Genomic DNA, 22,310 nt, shown 5'->3' on the forward strand with positions numbered 1-22,310 from the left:
ATTATAAATCAGCTGTGCATCTAAGGAAAAGGAGAATTTAACAACATGTTCTTCACACTTCATTGACCGTAGAAGTTAAGTTATTTTTGCACTGCAGAGTGTGTGTGGTAAATGACATTCCTCTGTGATTAAAGTTCATTTCAGATTAATGTTCTAAAAATTGATATTGATCTGGGGTTGATATTTGTTGTTTATGTCCCTCTGTTGCAGGGGTGATAAACATACGGCCCGTGGGCCAAAACTGGCTCCCTAAAGGGTCCAATCTGGCCTGTAGGATGAATTTGGAAATGCATAAATTACACTGATGATATTGTTTGCTTGTTTATTTTGAATTAGCATTAAAACCAAACAACAAAAGGATTATATAAAAGAAAGCCCAACATTCGAAAAGGAGCGGGATGAATTTTAACTTATAATCTCCCACTCCCTTACCCCATCCTTCAAACTACCCTAAATTCCTATTTCAGATCCCATAGGTAACTCAAAACTCCTACACATATCAGACTAAATTCTGACTAAGCACAAAACACAAAATTGCGGTACAAATAAAGGATAGACTTTCCATTTTGCAGCAGCGTTTCACATTAAAGTGAACTATGTCCTTTTTAAAGTGAACTGTGTCCTTGATTAACAGTCGAGGGTGTTAAAACTATATTAGTTCAGGGTTTAGATCTCAGATGCATTGATCCAGTGAAGTCTTCTATGTTATAAAGCAAGCAAGCAAAGTTTATTTACAGAGAACCTTTCACAGACAAGAGAAGTCACAAAGAACAATACAATACAAATGGCAAACACAGATACAATTAAAATCACAAAAAGGTTTAAATTAAAATAAACACAAGGCTCATATAACATCCCCAACTATTGTTAGAATGCTTGGAGAAACAAATAGGTTTTAAAAAGCCAAGTGGCCTCGGTTTGTGTGTGTGTGTGTGTCTCAGGAATCACACGAAATCTGTAAAGAACTGACTGCTGCAGTTTGTCATACTCATGTACTTTTGGTCAATGAACAGACTAGCGAAAACGGCAAGTTGATAGGACCAATATTTTGGGAGATATTAGTAATTTTGGAATACAATAGCCTCACAATCATGTTGCTATGGCCAGAACGCTTTGGCGGTGACTGCTGGACAAACGCGGTACAGCATGCACAAATACACAACAGCATAAAACCCACCACATCTAGAACCCATGGAACCCCACATGTCAGTGCACTGGAACTATCATAATAACCGATAAATAATAACAACTCCAAATTGTTCTCTTTGTTTTAGTGTAAAATGGTAAAATTACATGTTGTATCTTTTCCCAACAAATGCGAATAACCTGAAATGTCTTAAGAGAAGTGCAATTTTATCAATATTCTGCCTGTTATTAAATGTTTTGTGTATTTGTAGACCCTCTGTGATCTGTAAGTTGTAATGCACATGTGTAAATGAAAAACTGAGGCAGAATATTGTTAAAATTGCACTTATTCTTCTTCAGAAATTTCAGGTTGTACACGGTTGTTCAGGTTATTAATATGTTTTATAAAGGTCAGTTTGTAGATGTAAACATTTTCGTCATGTAATTCGACTTTTTTCACACTAAAACATAGAGAAAAGTTCGGAGTTTAAATTATTTATTGGTTATTATGTTATTATTTGAAGAGTCTGGCCCATTTTAGATCATGTTAGGCTGAATGTGGAACCTGAACTAGTGTCAGTATGATGATGATGATGATGATGATGATGATGAATGTGGTTCTGCTTGATCTTTCTCCTCTGACCTCTTCTTCTTCTGTGGTTCTGTGCAGGAGCTGAGGGCAGTGCCGAGTGTTCATGTGGGCGGAACCACTTCACCTGTGCGGTCAGCGCGTTCGGAGAGTGCACCTGCATCCCGGCTCAGTGGCAGTGCGACGGAGACAACGACTGCGGCGACCACAGCGACGAGGACGGATGCAGTAAGTTCATACATTATATCCTCTCTCTCCCTCCCTCTTTCTCACCGCTGACTCCGCCCACTCCGACGCTTTCCCAACGCTGACTGTGACCAGACTCTCTTCAGTCCACAGTAAAACCACTATAAATGGGTTGGAGACATAAAAAGTGCACATGTAGCTTCCTCTGGCGAGCAGCTGCAGTTCACCGCACGACGCTGATGTGGCGTTGAGGGGTTGATGTCACCGTCTGATGCATCGAAGTGGCTTTTATTTTGTGTGATCGTGTGTGATAATGTAGTGTGTGAGGTTTACAGATATAACTGGGACCCTCTGGAGTCTGGACTTTTTTTTTTTTTAACTATTCCTGGGAAAAAAGCAGCATCTGAAGCTAATGTAAGAGTGTTAAAAACTGCTTTCAGTCCCCATTCATTCCCATGTTAAAATGTGGTTTCAGCCTGTTCACAACACCTGTAAAGGCATGAATTCTTATTTAACTCCTCTGTTTAAATATATTATATGTTACAGGTGGGTTCTGCCCATGTTCCAGTGCTTTTTAGGCTTGAATTGGTTGTTGTCAGAGCATTGTCATGAAGTTTACCTCTATTTAATCACAATATCATTAGATTAGATTAGATTCAACTTTGTCATTGCACGTGTCACAAGTACAAGGCTACAAAATGCAGTTTGCATCTAACCACAAGTGCTTAGCAGTGATTAAATATGATATTTTACAGATTAAAAATAGCATATGACAGTGTATTATACATGTTATACAGTGAGTACAGGAAGTGTGGTATGAAGGCTATATAGTATACATCTACTTGACTGTCTATTATGTACAGTAGTGCAAATGGGATGATTACAATATATACAGAATATATACAGGGTGGGGAAGCAAAATTTACAATATTTTGAGGCAGGGACTGAAAGACAGTGTATGACCTATTAGTTTATTGAAAGTCATGAGAATTTATTTGCCACAAGAAAATTTACATAATAGAAAATGTTTTTATTCTATGTGTCCTCCTTCTTTCTCAATAACTGCCTTCACACGCTTCCTGAAACTTGCGCAAGTGTTCCTCAAATATTCGGGTGACAACTTCTCCCATTCTTCTTTAATAGTATCTTCCAGACTTTCTCGTAATAGTTTTGCTCATAGTCATTCTCTTCTTTACATTATAAACAGTCTTTATGGACACTCCAACTATTTTTGAAATCTCCTTTGGTGTGACGAGTGCATTCAGCAAATCACACACTCTTTGACGTTTGCTTTCTTGATTACTCATATGGGCAAAAGTTTCTGAAAAGGTATGGATAATAGTGTTAGGTATGATTATGACATCAATATATGTTTGGTTTCCAAACAATTGACGTAGTGCCTGCTGAGAAAAAACAACTAAATGTTCATTGTAAATTTTGCTTCCCCACCCTGTATGTACAAAATGGATATTATCCACAGTATAATGCACCGCCTCTCAGTGTGATGTAGCTGCATCAGCTAATGCTAGCACTATTTTGTTATATCATTGTATAGTTCATCAGCTACTGAGCTAATTCGGCCTCTGACCATTGATTCATGTTACTACTCAGTGCATTACGTACATCTCATAGTGGAAATCACAACCCCAATTCCACAGGTCAGAATGTTGTGTAAATGTAAATAAAAACAGCATATTGTGATTTGCAAATCTCATAATCCCCGTATTTTATTCACAACATAGTAACATTTTAAGCAGAAAATAAGGTAATTATGAATTTAATGGCAATAACACATCTCCAAAAGATTGGGACGGGCAATACAAGGCTGGAAAAGTAAGTGGAACTAAAAATAAAGAGCTGGAGGAACATTTTATCATTAATTAGGTTTATTATCAACTGTTCAGTAACATGATTGGAAATACAAAGACCATATTAGAGAAGTAAAGATGGACAGAGGTTCATCAGTCTGTGAGAAAAAAACTTTGAATATCTCATCGTCTACAGTACAAAAGGTGGTGTGACATTTTTTAACAATCTCTGTTTTCCACAAACACATATACACACAAACCCGAGTTTGAAATTCTTTTTTTGTGACATAAAACACTGTTTATGTGTGAACAGGAGGAAAAGTATCGCTTTTAGTGTCGAAAGGACATTAGAGTCTTTCCTTTATAACTTGCATCATGCTTTGTTGCAGAGGTTTCCTGTCTCTCTTTTATACTGTATGTATGGGTTGTGTTTTCACTGCATTAGCATGAACTCAATGAGTTTGACTCCTCCCTCTTCTCCCGCTCCAACCTCTTATCCACATATGGACGCTTAGTGAGTTCAAAGCATTACTGCTCATAGAAGTGCAGCTGATATTTTTAATTAATGTTATTTTAATATCTAAAATCTATATTTTTAGTAGAGCTTTGTTGAGATTAAAAATGTTACAGAAACATATAACTGCACGACTGGACTCGAGTTTTAATAAAAAATTCCCAAGGGGTTAGACTTCCTCTGCAAAGATAAAGTCTACAAAATATTTTTTTAAAAAGCTATTAATTGGACCCAGATGGATGACACTGTTAGTGAATGTGGGCGGGGTTTGTAGTGAGTTGTGGTTTCATCCATCACTCTTCTCTGTCTCAACCCACTTGTTTCCTGAAAAACAACATGGCAGTGGTCAGGTTGCACATCTTTAGGCTTAAGAATTACAGTTAACCGTGGAGTCAATGCTTAAAGCTTAATGTCAGCTGCAGTAAACATAATATGCCCGCACTTGAAAACCCTCAGCCTTCAGTCCATGCCAGGGTTTCCTTATCATTGACTATCTGTTGCCCCCCCCCATGGTTGAGAGCTACTGGTGCACACCAAATTTTTGCATGTACAGATGGACGGACGGACAGAGGCGAGGGCTGAGGGTAAAAAGGAAGTTGTTTCATAGCTACTGTAGCGTCATGGCAGATGTAGTTGAAGATGGCCCATTTTCTTGAATGTGTTTTGAATTTTATTTTAATAACTAGAAGCACTCGGAGAGCGCAGACCTCCGCCAAGGCTGATCAGTGGCCCCCCCCGTGGGCCCCCCCACGCCAAGGAGGTTATGTTTTTGCCAGGGTTTGTTTGTTTGTTTGTTTGTCTGTCTGTTTGTCTGTCCGTTAGTGTGCAACATAACTCAAAAAGTCATGGACAGATTTTGATGAAATTTTCAGGGTTTGTTGGAAATGGGCCCCCCCACCCCCAATCACCACCAAAATTTAATCATTTCTTCCTTATCCCATTTCCAACAAACCCTGAAAATTTCATCCAAATCTGTCCATAACTTTTTGAGTTATGTTGCACACTAATGGACAGACAAACAGACAAACAAACAAACAAACAAACAAACAAACAAACAAACCCTGGCAAAAACATAACCTCCTTGGCGGAGGTAACTAAAGTGTAGATTTTTTTAGTAGAACTGCACCGAGATTAAAAATTAACATATAACTGCACGACTCCCGAGTTTTAATAAAAACTTACAAGGGGTCAGACTTTCCTTGCAAAAATAAAGTCTACTAAAGAATAAAAAAAAAAGCTCCTAATTGGACCCATCTGGATCCCATCATCACCCAGTGAAACGGTGAGCGGGTCAGCGGTCCAGGAGGGGTTGTATTTCTGATGCAGGAGCAGCCGAGGCTCAGCGTGGCCCTGTCTGAAAAAATGCTTGAGTGACTCTTGGCAGCAGCCGGCGTTTGGCTCGAGGGGAGTGTTGGCAGCCGGAGGCAGACGGGAGTATTTTCCTGCAGAGCGTGTCACACTGTCAGGTGGAGGAGGCCTTCAGCTCCTCCTTTTCCACTCTGAGTGTCGATGTGGAATGGAGGGATGTGTGCGCCGTTTTCTCCCGCTTCCTGTCCTGCTGTTTGACACTTCCTGAGCCTCGGTGTTTGTGTGTTTGTATTGCACCATCAGTCTTCCTCCGTCACATTAAGCTGGTTAGGGGTCAGGAGAGGGGATGCTAAGTGTTATTGATCCCCGGCCAGTTGAATGTTCAGTGACTTATTGATCAGCACCACGTTACTTATTTAAGGAGACACTTGGAAGGGGCTGACAGATATCAGAGCATCTATCTGGACCTTCCTAATCCATTAGCAGTGTCTGATCGATTCTGTGCTCAGTCGTCCTCTTGGACTCCCTCCAGTTAATCTCTTAATCACACAGCTCATATCACAGATTCATGTTATCTTATTATTATGATAATTATTCATTTACAGGAAGAGGGGCTGGGGCATCTGACTATTAAAGTAGAATCATATAGATCTGGGTGATATCGCAAAAAAAAAAAAAATACTGAAGAATATTTTAATTGGTTTACAGATCAGAAAATCTCCATTGTGGGGTCTTGAATTTCTCACATACAGTCGCGGAAAAAATTGTTTGACCATGAGAAGTCATCAAAAACAGTGGTTATGTTATCAAGTACTAATGCTTGTGTGTATCATGTGACTAAAACAGACAGAAAAGAAAACATGGAATGTCTAAAATCACTGTTTTTATCAGTACAATGCCATAGATATTGATGTAAGAACTGAAGTGATGTTTGTTATTATCAAGAAAACATGGAAAATAACAAGATATCAGCTCTGAAATTAAACTCTTAAGAGCTATTTTTGTTGTTATCATTATATTTGTTCAAACAAATGTACCTGTAGTTGCACCAGGCTTTAAAATGAACAAGAAATTGAAGAAAACAAGGGTGGTCTAATAATTTTTTCCGCAACTGTAATTCAGTACATATTAATGCTAACATCACCTAGTACAGTGAAGTTCCTCTGGTTATTGGAATGAATCTCCAAAAAACTTCATGAAAGAATCCTCTGGAACAAAAATAAGTTTTATTTGATTAACTAGAGCCCTGAATGTCCAACGAGTTAACACTAGTAAGGTACTAATAGTAGTAATACTAGTTGTACCATGCATTAAAATGAACAAGAAATAGAAGAAAACAATGGTGGTCTAATTTTTTTCTGCGACTGTAAGTGACTGTGGAAGTAAATTTATGGATTAGATTAGATTAGATTAGACTCTATTGATCCCACAACGGGGACATTCAATGGTCAATGCAGCCACGGAATGAAGTGCAAGAAAAGATGTGCATGCATAAAGACAAACAATATAAAATACTAATAGTAATAAAACTCTATATACATGTTTACAACAGAGTGGAATTGCAATATGCCAGACAGTGCATATGAGAGTCTTATTTGTCACAGCTTTGTCTCAGATGTATTAAGTAATAGCTGCTCACACACACTTAAAGAGCCACAACTGCACTAGAGTGTTTTCACATGATCCTGTCTTCATAATTAGATCAGTGTTTGACAGAACCAGCTTCACAGACGCATCATCGTCCACTTCTGCGCCGTCGATGTCCTCCACAGACTCACACAGACACACACAGTCCTCTAGTGTGAAGCAGAAGAATTGTGGCTTTCTCTTAAAATTGTTATTAAATTGTTAGAACCAATCATCGGAGTTCAAACGTAGCCTGGATGGAACGGGCGTCCACTGCTGTTTTTCTGCTGAAAGGCCAGATTCTTCGGTTTGTTCATTGTGATGCGAAGCTCTCACGCTCAAACACACATCGGTCTGTTCTGCTGAGTCGTGTAAACCGTTTAGTCTCCATTTACATCGGTTCAGATGCTACTTCTTCAGTATTCCTCTTTTTCCGAAAGCGATTCCAAGGCGAAAAGCCCTGGTGAGAATCAGTGTTAGTTTCATCTATTTTTAGCCTTTTTTTTGGGATATTACAATTAGTTCATGTTCACACGTACTAGGTGATAATAAAGTACCTTAAAACCAAGTGGCGACCTCCAAAACCAAACCTAAAGTATCAAAATCCTTGAATGTCCACTAGGGGGCTTGCTCCAAAAGTGGCTCAATCCTCATAGACCCCATATTAATATAATTATGTCCAATTTTCAGCACAAATTAACATGTTTACAGCCTGGTTTTGGCTCTGTGATGACTGTGCAGGAGATGAACTATTATTTAACTCACCTGTTTAGATTAATATGAAGACAAAAACTTCTGCATAATTAAGTTTGTGGCCTTCGAGTGCCATTAGTGCCTTTACGAGTGTTAACTCGTTGGACATTCAGGGCTCTAGTTTATTAAATAAAACTTCTTTTTGCTCCAGAGGATTCTGTCATTAAGTTTTTTTTGGAGATTCATTCCAATAACCAGAGGAACTTTGCTGCATTAGCTGATGTTAGCATTAATATGTATTTAATTACAGTTGTGGAAAAAACTATTTGATCCCCCTTGTTTTCTTCAATTTCTTGTTCATTTAGATGCCTGGTACAACTAAAGGTAAATTTGTTTGGACAAATATAATGATGACAACAAAAATGGCTCGTAGTAGTTTAATTTCAGAGCTAATATCTATCCATTTTCCATGTTTTCTTGGTAATAACCAAAATCACTTCAGTTCTTACATAAATATCTATGGCACTGTACTGACAAAAACAGTGCTTTTAAGCATTCCAGGTTTTGTTTTCTGTCTGTTTAAGTCACATGATACACACAGGAGTTAGGACTTGATTGCATAACCACTGTTTTTGATGGTCTACATTTTTTCCACAACTATATGATTTGTCTGCTAGCTGCTAATTAGCTCAGGTAGGTGTTATTAGTGTGTTTTTATATTTATACCATTATCAACACAACTGTATGTGTTAACATTTATGAAGGACCTGAAATGACCTGATGGGGTTTATTATGACACTGTTAGTGGATGTGGGCGGGATTTTCAGTCAGTTCTGGTTTTATCCTTTGCTAGTCTCCACTTTGATCCACTTGTTTCTTTAAAAACAACATGAAAGTAGCTAGGTCGCACATCTTTAGGCTTAAACATTGCAGTTTAACCACAGAGTGACATCCTGGAGAGTCAGTGTTTATGATTAATGCTCAATGTCAGCTTGAATAAAAAGGTTGTTATGTAACTACTGTAGAGTCATGGTGGACTCAGTGGAAGGTGGTCCATTTTCTTTGGAAATATAAATGGCTCATGCTAAGCTAATGAAGCTGTAATGATATATAATTAGAGGTGCTTATACTGTAATAAGAAATAATTTTGAATATTAGGTTCCATTTGTGTAATTAGATCCTCTTGATTCCTTGTAAATCGTACACACTGCACCTTTAAGCCTGGTGATTATCTACTATACTTTTGTCAACAGACCTCATGGAAACACTAGACCTCGTTTTTCTTCACAGCCAGCGAATCGCTCCAGTATATTCCCTTCCAGTAGTCGGTCTGTTTGGCCGGAATTCTGGAATATTAACGTCCACATTGAGCGTCCAAAAAACAAGTCTAGTGTAAACTCTGAGCGGTTGGAGTGAAGGCAGAATCAGCTTCACTCTACAGGAAATGGATGTAGTCAATGCAGAGCACCCCAGGAGATGAAAACACTGTGTATATGTGTGTGTGTTTTGTGCTTGTGTTCCTGCAGATAAAGTTTCATGACTGTACAGAGACCAGACAGAGCCAGGGAAGAGCACGCATGGTTTCCCTCTGCAGCCGTGTGTGTGTGTGTGTGGAGGATATATTATATGTAGTTGTAAGTGTCAGGGTAGAAACTGGCCTCTTTTTTTTTTTTTTCCCCTCCCTCACATATAACATCTGTGAACATCTGTCACTTTACTGCAGCGGACCACACAAAAAGCCCTCCAACTGTAGCAACCATGAAGGTGGTTTATGTCTAAATTAAGGTTTGGTCAGATTCAGACACACACAAGAAAGCTCGGTTTGATTCATGGAAAGCTCATGAATGGGAATAAAAGAGGTTATGCACATGATGTCAGAGTCGGTGGAACTCAGCACTGGTAGAACTCGAACATGAGTGATGTGAAAAGACGAAATACTCATGTAAAGTGGGAAAAGGTTGTGGTTGTTACATAGAAACAGCTCCTATTACCTCCAGCTGAAGTGTGAAATTACCTTCACATCTTCAGTTGGAGGTAATTAGCCGTTAGCTTATTAGCTTTTTTTTTTTTTTTTCAAACTTTATATACATAATGCCGTACACAAAACAGATCAACAGCAGTCAACAACAGTAATAAACATAACATGAAATGCATACCGCACGAGGTAAGGCAGGAAGAAATTAAATAATATAAATACATAAATAAGTAAATACATAAAAAAGTTAAAGAATAAACAAGAAAAAAGGAGGTAATCTAAGTTAAGAAAATAAAATAAAATAAAATAAAAAATTACAATTTAAATTCGTTACATAAGGCTTTAGTTTTCACAGCTTTAGAGTGAGTGCAAAAGCTAAGAGTGTCCTAGTAGGATTTTAAGTAGGATTTAAAGACCACAAAGTTGGGTTTCTGATTGGCAAATTTGCTAGCATGTATATGAAATTTTGCTAATATCGAAATAAGATTAACAATAAACAATTTCTTAACAGGCAGATCAGTAATAAAGAAACAAAATAAAATATATTCAATTTTGAAGTTTAAAGTAATATCTAGTTTTCTATTTTAAAAAAAAAGACTGATACCACACCAAAAAAATTGACTGAATGCACATTCCCAAAACAGATGAGCTAATGTTTCATCAGCATTATGACAAAATGAACAAAGAAGGTTGACAATGATCTTATACTTAACCAGGTTAGCAAACTAGCTACCCGATAACGGCATGCGCAAAATTATGTCACATTCGTCATTCACCGTTGTCATTTACAGCTGATTCCGCGTACATAACTTTTAATATAACATCATTGAACAACGATGTAATAAAAAATTTTTAAAAAACTGATAATATAACAGTAATGTATAAAATAACATGGCGCTATTGCGTGGAATTTAGGGCAGTTTCCGTCAGTTCTGTAGAAAAACTTAGGCTACAGTCTTCTCTTCCTCTAGGTGGTGGGCCGGACCCCAGTATCTCGTTTTTGATCAATACTGAGAAGCTGTGTCTGATTTCTTTGCATGATGATATAGTAAAAAATTGTCCAGACTCCATAGAAATTGTTTCCTTCCTTGTGCACTGACGTCAAATATAGTCTATTAAACACTATTAGTTTTGAGCAGGCAAACCGGCAGGACAGCTAAATGATAATGAGCGATTTGCGTTAAGTTTCATGGACAGCCAGGATCCACTTCAGAAGATGAAGGAAGTATGTTGGAAAAGTAACAGACAAGAAAATGTTCTCAATAACAAATTGATCTTTTTACTTTAACAATGCTGATTTACATGTCTAAAATATTAATATTGTCAAACTGTCCTGAACAGCGCATGAAAAGTAAAATATGTGACAGGATAAAGACGCATTTCTCTGTGCGTTGCGCATGTGTGGTACCGATCCGGTTTCCGGGTATGGATCGGGTAGCCACAAGGGTGTTAGCTTACTTCAGGTAGGCTAACAGCTAACAAGCTAAAGTACACACATTCTGTTATTTTTATTTTTATTTTTTTTGCTCAAAGGTTTTTTTTATTGGTATTTATGGAGAAACTGTACAAGCTAAATATGTTAACATTCTGTTAATTTTAATGCCTACCTACTGAAAAATTGTTTGCGTAATGTTTCCAGTTGATTTTGCAGCTAGCTGCACAGTTAGTCATAGCTTAAACCATGTGAGGCTGCAGCTAATGATAGTTTCCACTGACGCTTACTTTCATACAAGTAAAGAAATTATGAAAATGGGTGTCCTGAAGTTCAAGACAGGATCGTCAATCATCTTGTTTCGTTACAACCCAAATAAAGTTGTGGAAAAAATTATTAGACCATCAAAAGTCATCAAAAACAATGGTTATGCAATCAAGCCCTAACTCCTGTGTGTATCATGTGACTAAAACAGACAGAAAAGAAAACATGGAATGCCTAAAAGCACTGTTTTTGTCAATACAATGCCATAGATATTGATGTAAGAACTGAAGTGATTTTGGTTGTTACCAAGAAAACATGGAAAACGGATAGTTATCAGCTCTGAAATTAAACTACTATGAGCTATTTTTGTTAGTATCATTATGTTTGTCCAAACAAATGTACTTGTAGTTGTACCAGGCATTAAAATGAACAAGAAATTGAAGGAAACAAGGGAGGTCTAATTATTTTTTCCGCAACTGTATATTCAGTTTACTGTGACAGATTATGAACAAAACCAGAAAATATCCACATTTAAGAAGCTACGATTCGAAAACTTAATGAAAAATAGAAAAAATTATGAATAAACTGATCATTTGGTTGTAAGCCAGGTCCTTAGCCAAGCTGAGTCACATTTTTCTGCCTTCCTTTGCTTTACGTCAGACTCACCCCTGACATTCGATCATTTGTTGAAGCTTTTTCCACGTCTCCTCAGTCTGAGAACACGTTAGAGGGCGGCACATCTCAAGGACGGGACACTAATTAGCCCAGATGAAATTTAATGAAGGCATAACTCAGATGCTTCATCTAATTAATAACATCCCGTTTTTCATTGATACAGCTGTCGGAGCTGCGACACGGTCAGAATAAGAGGCTCCATTAAAACCGTGGCTGTGTGTTTATGTTGTTGACTCAGTCGGTTTTACATCTATCAGCTGTGTCCGTGACGGGATGCGCTGCCTTTGTACACATCGTTCCTATGGAAATGACAGAACATATTGGTTGTGGAGGAGGAGTAGGAGGAGGAAGGCTGTGATTGTGGTCAGATGAACATCACAGCTGATTGCAAAGGAATAACTAGTAAGGTACAACTTGTTTTTCTGTTTACGGTTTTTGTTTTATTCTAATTGTAAAGTAGAGGAAGCATTAGACCAACAACGTGACATGAAGCATTGCTACAGTCCAATAAAAAGGTCAACCCCCTTTATTACCCCTGCAGGGAAATTCAGTATCTGCATTGTACATATCCTAATGTACATACAGTACCTAGCATTAGCCATTAGCATCAGCATATAGCACACATTAAAGGGGTCATATTCTGCTAAACCCACTTTTATTAGTCTTTGGTACATTTATTTGTGTATTTGGACCCTAATAGTTCATAAAGTTTGAACCCTCCATGTCCAGCAAAGCTATCCTTATATTCATTTTGGCAACAATCGAGTGGATTTCTACAACCTGTTTTAATTCCTGCTTAATTTGTTACATCTATAACTAGTAATGTCACTACATCACGACATTTGCACATATAAGGTACAGACTTCCAACGAACATTTCTCAGAGTACGATATAATTGTTTGTCAGCAGCAGCAGTTGTAGTCGATACTGAAAATATGTCCAGTTGTTGTTAAATTTTATATTCTCTTTGAAACTCTGCACTACAACTCTTACTTTAATATGTGTGTGTTTTTATTTTTATTTTATTCTATTTTTTTTTTTTTTTGAATTTATGTGTTGTTTTTTTACTTGCTGTTTTTAATCACTTTTTACATGTTTCTTTTATAATGTTTTAAATGTGTTTCTTTTTGTTTCTTTTATTTCAATGTCCTGTGTGAAGCACCTTGAATTGCCTTGTTGCTGAAATGTGCTATACAAATAAACTTGCCTTGCCTTGCCTTGTTGGTTGAACGGGACAGAGCAGCACAGCCGACAACCTGAAGGGGGTGGGGCCTGAAGTGGCACATTTGCATTTAAAGGACCAGCGCTCGGAACGACCTTTCTGGTGTCATTACTCAGAAATAGGGTTGAAGATGGACCTGTTGAATTAATGAAGAATTCAGACCCAAGCAGAGCATTTACAGTTTATGGAGACCACAGCGAAATGTTTGAAAAACTATTTTAAAAAAAAGCAAAATATCACTCCTTTAAGAGCAGTGAGCTGCCTTTGAAAGCTCTTGAGAACCAACTCCAGATCTTCATCAGAGGCACCAACAGGAGGGTTAACCTATATGCACCTGTATGTAGTGGTGGGAAAACAGGTGGGCTCTGCAATGTGGAGAGAACAGATACAAAACTCAATACGAAAGATTCCAGCCGGACTGAGAAGCTTCTAGCTGTAAAATGGAAGTGCTAACCACAAAACACTACTAGGAGTTGACCAAAGTGATGTTCAAAAACAATAAAATCCAGTGCAAACGAGACATAATGACACAACAACCAAGGAAAACAAGTGTGCTTTCTCATTAGTCTAACTCCTCATCCACACTTATTCCCTCAGCTATCAAGCTGCTTCAGGCCGGGAAGTGACTGAAGGTGATTTGATTTGCTATTTATTGTGTTTTTATTCTTTTTTTAGCATCTTAGTCATTTCACTGTTGAATTTATTGCCCGGTTGCTGTTCTATGAGTACTGACAGGTGAATGTGTATATGGCTGTCATATGCTGCTATGAATGTTTTGGATTTGTTTGTTTGTCCCTAATTGTTTGGACGTTCAAGGATGCAGAGTAACTGTGAACTGAACTGGCCTTCGGGGATTAATAAAGTAGTCTGAATCTAAATCTGAATCTGATCACTGATGCAGATATTTTGCATTTAAACTGATATTTTCCTCTATATTTTGACCCTTTGTCTACTTGTAAAGACTCTTTTAGATCACACCAATAGAGATTTTAACAACTCTTGTTTGTGTGTGTTTATGTGGACATGGAAAACAGAGATTAGAAAACCATATCGCGTTGTATTTTGTATGAAATGAATCTAAGCGATCGATTAATCTCAAAAGGAGATTGCAGTGTAATTTATGATACCAAAAATGAACTTTTTTTCTTGATATAAATAGCTCAAGAACAGATGAAATGTTGCTTCCAAGTACCCCACATGATTTCAGAAATCACTTCCCAAAAGACCACAAATGTTATAACCGTTAGCATACTATTTTCTTCCTTATTTTCTGTATTAGAATACATAGACTTCCATCTGTTATTACACTGAGAAGAGGAAAATATTTGTTAAAATTCATAAGTTAAGCTGGTGGCTCCTCTTTCTCCAGGATACACTTCCAGTTGGCAGCATTATCAGATTATACCGTGATTGATCCTCTGGTTTCTCTCAGTATTAAAAGGAGGTACATACAGTATAGGTTCATTCTCCTGAACTACAGCTCACTGTTACTAATGCGCTTATGCTAATGCTAATGCTAGGTGATATGTGTACTAGGATGGGTAAAATGCTGAGACTCAGTTAACTTTTATTCTCAAGGAACCAAAACAAAAAAAAAAGTAGTGATTTTTTTTTTTTTCCTTTTATTGCTCTCTCATTCAGCTCTTATGTTGAAGTCCTAAAAAATGCTCAAATGAAGATCTGTACGGACATAAAAAGACAGAAAAAGTATACATCTGCTACATAAAAAGCTGCCAGCCTTATTTTTTACTGTATTCACACTGGGATCATCATGAAAGCCACACAGATTTAGCTTCATATCATTCATCCATTTTCTGAACCGTTTCGTCCTCTGGAGGGTCGCGCGGATGCTGGAGCGTGTCCCAGCTACCAACGGGGTGAAGGAGAATTCACTCATACTTTACTTTCCTGTATGTTCATGCAATTGGTCTCAAATTCTATTCATAGGGGTTAAGGAGTCTCATATTGAACTTGTTGAAACTCACGATAGTGTTTCTGTGTAAATACAGTCAGAGCCGGTGTTTACCTTTAAATATGACCTCTGACCTCTGCAGACGGTGGATGAAACCAATGTGCCAATTAACTAGACCGTCCAGTGTGTTTACGCTGTCTTGCCGGCTTTCCCAACACCCCCTCCCGAAAAGCGTATTGTTACTCACACGATGCGGGAGCGTTTGTCATAACAACGGTAACCACGGGCAGATTAGTTTAGTTTATTAGTTTATTTGGTGGGGACCATGTACAGTAAACATAGAGTAGAGATGCTCTGTATAAGGGATGTTCCTATGGGGGGTGGGGGGGTGGGGGGGGTGTATACAAACGTCCTGTCCCCCCAAATTAAAGTTTCCGATGGTAGGGAAAAGGAAAATGCGACAGTAGGGGACTTAGAGGAATTAGCAAAGCGTCCGTAAGTTTCACTTTCTCTTTAAGGTCCAGTAGTGATACACGAGTCAGGTTTTTTTCAACCCGGGGGGCTTTTGTGGAATTATTTGATCCGACCCAACCTGCCCCGCAAATAAACTGACAATTTTTTGACCCAACCCGCAAGTAACTTGCTGATTTGCGCATCATTAACGTACCACATGGAACACACCCCCATATAATACCTGGACGGACCTAACCATAGACGTGCTACAGCAGTGGCAAACATAAAGCCTGTGGGCCAAAACCATCCTGCCAAAGGTTGTAATTTCTCCCACAGTATGAATTTGGAAAGTGCAAAAATTATACTAAAGTTTTTAAGAGTCAAAGGTGTCCTACTTGTTTTAGTTCATGTTCCACATTCAGCCCAATTGTGATCTCAAGTAAAATAATAGTATAATAACCTATAAATAATGACTCCAAATTTAAATCAAAATTTCATTGTAAAAAGTTGGTATCAGATCTGTATCAGATCGGTATCAGCAAAACGAATCCTTAAAAAAACTGATCAGATCAGGAGCAAAAAAAAAATCCAGATCGGAACATCACTACTCTGTACTAGATTATTCTCACTATCTTCCGTCTGTAGTAAAATAGAAAAGGGAAATAGTACAAGCGAATTAAAAAGAAAAAGTAGGACCAGTGTCCTTGTATCTCACCGTCATGTTCTATCAGAATCAATACCAAGTTGAATTTTTGAGGTTGTCAGGTTCTGTCTCTATTTTAGAGTCCTGTGGTCTGGATGCAGGAGATCGACCTCCCAATAGAAGTGGGTGGTACTTTCACTGGAGGAGAACTGTTTTTAGCCTTTCTATTTGTTATGTGACATTGTGTGATTTGTTGTACATGTATTCTGTTCTGTTGTTCATTCTGTGTGTGTGCTGCCTCTTGGTCTTGGCCAGGTTGTTATTGGAAATGAGAATCAGTTGTCAACTAATGCCGCGTTTCCATTACGTGGAACCAGCTTGACTCAGCTTGACTCAATTCGGGCACCAGGTACTATTCCTGGAGACTGTTTCCATTACAGGATACTACCGACTTTAGAGTACCTGGACGTCATAGTAATGCGGGGCGTTTCTTCTGTGTCGTCTGCTCAGAGTTGCTGATTAACTTGCGTGTTGTCTCGTCAAGCTCATGCTGAATTTTTACATCGGCCACAGACTGAATCTCCTCGACCACCCATGGTGTCGTTTTGTGGGCTGTCATCATGTGGATTAACCTACTGCTGTATTTACTGTCAACTTCAGCATCTGTTTTTTTGTAAAACAGCGGCTCACAGAGACAACTCTCTGACCAATCAGAGGTCTGCAGTATTTACACGTACTAGTACCAGGTACCAGATTCCAGGTCCTTTTTCGTAATAAAACACAAAAAGACTGAGTCGAGCCGGTACCACGTAGTGGAAACGCGGCACAATTTACCTGGTTAAATAAAGGTTAAATAAATAAACTCATCCTCATCGTTGTCTTCATATGCGTGTTAAACTGATTTATTTAGTTCTTTTGCATCTGAGCATGAGTAAAAATAAATGTTGAAAATAGAAGTGACATAGTCAACATGGCGCCCCCCTGTGGCGGACGTGTTTGCGACATCCTCCCGACGCCAATTTGCATTTGCCTTTGGTGACGCAGAGGACTACAAAAAGACGAAATATGACCTCGCTTTATTTTTACCTATTTATGTTTTGTTGCTTAGTGTACAGTTTACTTACATTATTTCCTTTTAGGTTAGTTTAACTTGTTTTAATTTTATAGTTTATTTCCTTCATTTCATTATAGTTTAGCTTACTCATAATTTTTTCCATGACTGTACATTTAACGGCTTTTTGTACAGTGAACATACAAACACCTCTGAAATTATACCTATACTATCGAAAAGAACGTTTAAACAGAAATCACTGTTGAAGATGATGAAGATGATGATGAAGTTGATGCTGGACACAGAGTCTTCACAATAGTTCAAAGCTTATTGGCCGGTGAGATAAAACCAAAGGGACATTTTCATACATAATCATATTTCCAAAGCTTAGCGAGTGTAGTGATACTGTTGTCGTCTTATCCCGGATTTTAACGGCTACAGGAGCTGATAACCTCCCAAGACCGTCGTGGCTCCTCAAAGCCCCTCCGCCGTTCGTCTCCTCCCAGATCTCCCGCCGCTTCGCTCCATCCCGCTGGTTATTTCGCTCTCTGCAGTCTCAGTCGTATTGAAGTCAGCAGCCGCCACAGACACACACTGTTGGGCGTCCCGCTGAGTTGAAAGACTCTCAGGTTATGAAAGAGTAAACGCTTTGGCCCTGAGTGAAGAGACGGAGGGAGGCCAAGGACTTGGATGTGAGATGGATGCGAGATGAAATGGAAGAGGAGGATCTCTGTTGTCGGGTGATTGAAAGCGCCGTATGAGCTCGGGCTTCCTCTGCCGTCGACTCACACGGGGGAATGTGCAAACGCTGTCCTCACGCACATTTGTTACCGTAACTTGTGAGGAGCTGTCATAGAGAAGTCGGAGGAGATCTGTCAGGTTTTATAGCCCCCCGAGTCTGTTCAACGCTCACCCTCTTTACATTAATGGTGCATCTGAGCTCCTATAATAGGATTTATATTTACCTTTAACAGCCAACGTGGTTCTGTTCTGTGGTTATTATCTATGTACCGCAAGCACTTCCCTGTTGGATTCAGCAGGTGATTAAAAATTAGCGGAGTGTACATAGGAAATAGGCTGCAGCTAAATGAAGACCATTTCTGCTGAATTTAAAGGGGTCATATTTATCTAAACCCACTTTTATTAGTCTTTGATTCATGTATTTGTGTATTTGGACCCTAATAGTTCATAAAGTTTGAATTTGAACCCTCCAGGTGCTGACAAAGCTATCTTTATATTCATTTTGACAAAAATGGAGTGGATTTCTACAATCCCTGCTTAATTTGTTATGTCTATAACCAGTTACATTTGCACATATGAGGTCCAGACTTCCAACAAACATTTTTCCGAGTACAACATAATTGTTCATGCGAGACGTGTGATTCTTGGTTAAGCGCCGAGTTATCGTCACCGGCAAAGAAAAGAAAAGGAAAAGAACAGACCAGAAGTCAGAGAAGTGAAAGTGAAAAGACACTTGGATCTGGACGGCAGAAAAGAAGACAGACATGAGATTACCACCGACGAATGCAAACCTTTATCGGGCGTGAGTTCAGGTGGGTGACTCTGGCCACTCCTACTGGGGTTTTCATTCATTTCACTCTCTTTACCGCAGTCGTTCCTCCGCTGTAATTCACTCTTTCCTCACTCAACTGCAGTCGACAGCAGCAGGCTCACATGTTGTAAAGACGCTTTACCATTGGTTGAGGGAGGAGGCGGTGGCGGTGGTGGTTCTGCGTTTGTGGGTATTTGTTTATAATGCAGCCATGAAATAAAATGCTTAAGAATCGTCCATGTCTAGAAATGAGATCGCGTACATGTGTGAATTGAGATCGCAGTCTTTTAACGATTAATCATGCAGCCCTAGTCATAAAGGTTTTTTATGGTCAATGTATCCCAATTGTCCCTCATTTTTGTATTGTACAGAAGTCAAACAATAAAAATAAAGTAAAAAAAAAAAACAATCATAACTTTAAAACAGACAGAGTTCTGCTTTATGTTTTCACAGACTGAATTCTGTTTTTTAGTGTGAAATGCGATAAGATCTGGACCCGAAACATCCCTCTAAACATTTCTCACCACTCGCACACAAATCATCTACCGCAGAATAAGCACAGATGCCCCCTCCGTGGTTTAATCCACCGCTCTCTGCATCCGAGCCAATGGCAGAGCGGCGGCGACGGCAGGAGGGCGGGTCCGGAGATTAGGACCCCACGTCTGTTTTCTCCGGTCGGCCCTTCATCTCTCCACCGCCTCCACCTTCTGTCTTCCCTGTGACCACGGGAAACCTCCAAACAGCCTCGCTTTATCTCCTCTACTCTCACTTTCTCATTTCTTTCTCACTATGTGGCTGAATTTCTGCTCGTATCCTTGCTTTTTCCAACTCCGTTTTTCCGGACACATTAGCATAATCCTCCCCCTCCCCCCTTCCTCCTCCTCTTCTTCTTTTTCTTTTCTCCATCCTCTCCTCCTCCTCCTCTTTCCTAAATATTTACCCCAGCTCTCAGTAAACAAGCCGAGTATACTTGTTCACACAGACGAGGACATGATTAGAGGCTGATTGAGGGCAAAGAAAGAGACAGAAATAAGAAAAGACACAAAAGGGCTTGTTGGTCCGGGTTCTGGTTTTATTGCTTGTCTTAAAGCTTAATTACATTTTTCATGATCTGTGTGTAATTAAAGTCAGCAGAGGCGATGGGCTGGGGATTAGAAGTGCTGTTCACTGCATTTTTATAGACAAATTACACATGACACACGCACTTTTATGTATGTTTGTCAGAAATCATTAACACTAGAGAGCAGTAAGTAAAGTAAAAACTATGAGTAAAATGTCAACTATGGCTTGAACGAGTTTGAATAGATGATTTAACCCATAAAGACCCAAACATCCATCATCTACTGACATAAACTGTTTAATACCTGTTGATCCACTAATCCTATCAATCCATGTAAATAATTGGTGTAAAATGCAGTTTGTCATCTTTTCATGGTCATCAGATATGACCCATTTGGACATTCCTGGGATCCATAGTTACCGTGGAAACACCATCATCTTCTACAAAGTAACAAAATAATAAGTACCGTGAAGAAAATATGCAAAAAAAAATGGACTCAAATGAAATAAAAAAAGAATCAAGTAAGCAGTAAAATTAACAAAAACAGCCCAAGTGATTAATAAAATGTACAAAAATTAATAATAAATCAACAAAATAATAAGTAACAGGAATAAAATAAGACACAAACTGAAGAAACGTGAAGAAAAACCACAAACATGTAGAAAAATAAGCAAAAACACATACAATAACAAGCGAACAGAATAAAGTAGTAGATGTTTGTTTATGTTCAGTTAATGGTTTATTTTGCTGTAAAAGTAACTTTTTCTCCAGTTTTCTCTGGTTTTATGTAAAAACATTTGAATTTAGTCTGAGCTTTTATGAAAATCTACATGATCAGTGAATTAAATATAGGTAAATACCTGATTTTAATGAAAATTGCGCAGAATAATATTCTAATACATGCGCGTAGATCACGTAGGAAGGAGTAAACGTCATGTAGAAGCCTCCACAAAAGGTCGAAGGGGTTAAAAACCACGGTGAATTGGACTGATTTAGTTTTTCCACATCACTTCCACATACATATTTTAATGCTGATGCTTATATTTGCGAATTAATTAACATAGAAGCCAGTGTTTGCAGACTTCAGAGCTCTGAGAAGTCGTCGTGTCAGCACTTGTTCATGATGGAAACTGTAAAAGTCCAAGGTAGTCGACTTGGAGCGAACATCAGTCCACGTTTGACAGCCAAACTTGAAGCTTTTACTGCTTCTTTTTGACAGATGATGTGTTTTTTCAGCCAGAGCCTCTGCACCAGTAAGCCCCCTGTTGTACCAGTGCAGTGGTTTGTACTCAGATAAATTGACTGAAGAGGTCGAGTGTCTCATACGTCTTCACGGCCCGTCCAAACGCCGCTTTAATCTGCTCTCGGACGCCGTGTTCAAACCGAAACTGCGATGCGTAAATGGCAGGAAATCAGTACAGAAACCAGACCAGACCACTCCAGCTCTTTACATCTTGGGCGTCTTTTTTTTTTTTTTTTTTTCCTCCATGTTTTGTTTGATAACCAAAGGAGAAGACAGTTTCTTGGGTTGAGCTGAAATAGACGCCTCATCCTGGAGCTGGAACATGTTCGAGGTGGTCTGTGGAACAGTTTGAGACTCTGCAGGAGACGCCGTCTGCTCCTCACGTCCTCACATAGTCCTGGTTTTAGTCTCATCGAGGACAGCAGGGACTTCGAACAGTGTCGACCAAGGACGGGCACATTTTGACAGTGGCCTTCTCGTACTGGTTTTGTCATCGTCCACTGTGTTTTCAGTGTTTTTGCTGGATTTCACTGCCTGTTTCTCATGTCCTCTTATCACCGTCATTAAAAAAACCCAGAATGGAGACTGTAGACAAATTTTAATCTTCAAAGACCTAAACATCCATCACTGACCAAAAGATTCTACATTTAGGAACTTCTAATCCACTAATTCTATTAATACATAAAAATAATTGGTGTAAAATACAGTTCGTCATCTTTTCACGGTCATCAGATATGGCCCATTTGGACGTTCAGAGGCTCCGTAGTTACCATGGAAACACCGTCAACTTCTACAACATGGATTCACCAGTAAAACCCATGGAGTTGGATCAATGACAGTGCATGGAGACACTGGGTTTATATATATGTTAAATAAAATTAACAGTTATTAATAATAGAAAAAAACAGAGTAAGAAATAACATGAAAAAGGAGAAAATAATAGACTAAAATGAAACAAAAAGGATGAAATAAGCAACAA

General features: G+C 38.7%; 1 protein-coding gene across 2 annotated transcripts in view; it reads left to right on the forward strand.

Moving 5' to 3' along the window:
• Positions 1 to 22,310, forward strand: part of lrp4 (low density lipoprotein receptor-related protein 4) — a 274,143-nt gene that overhangs the window by 120,322 nt on the left and 131,511 nt on the right. For both annotated transcript variants that reach the window (XM_030130798.1, XM_030130799.1), the window contains exon 2: positions 1,796 to 1,942. In XM_030130798.1, the coding sequence (XP_029986658.1) occupies positions 1,796 to 1,942 (147 nt within the window). The remainder of the gene's footprint in view (positions 1 to 1,795; positions 1,943 to 22,310) is intronic.

The sequence above is a fragment of the Sphaeramia orbicularis genome, chromosome 3, assembly GCF_902148855.1.
Source record: "Sphaeramia orbicularis chromosome 3, fSphaOr1.1, whole genome shotgun sequence".
Taxonomy (NCBI): Eukaryota; Metazoa; Chordata; class Actinopteri; order Kurtiformes; family Apogonidae; genus Sphaeramia; species Sphaeramia orbicularis.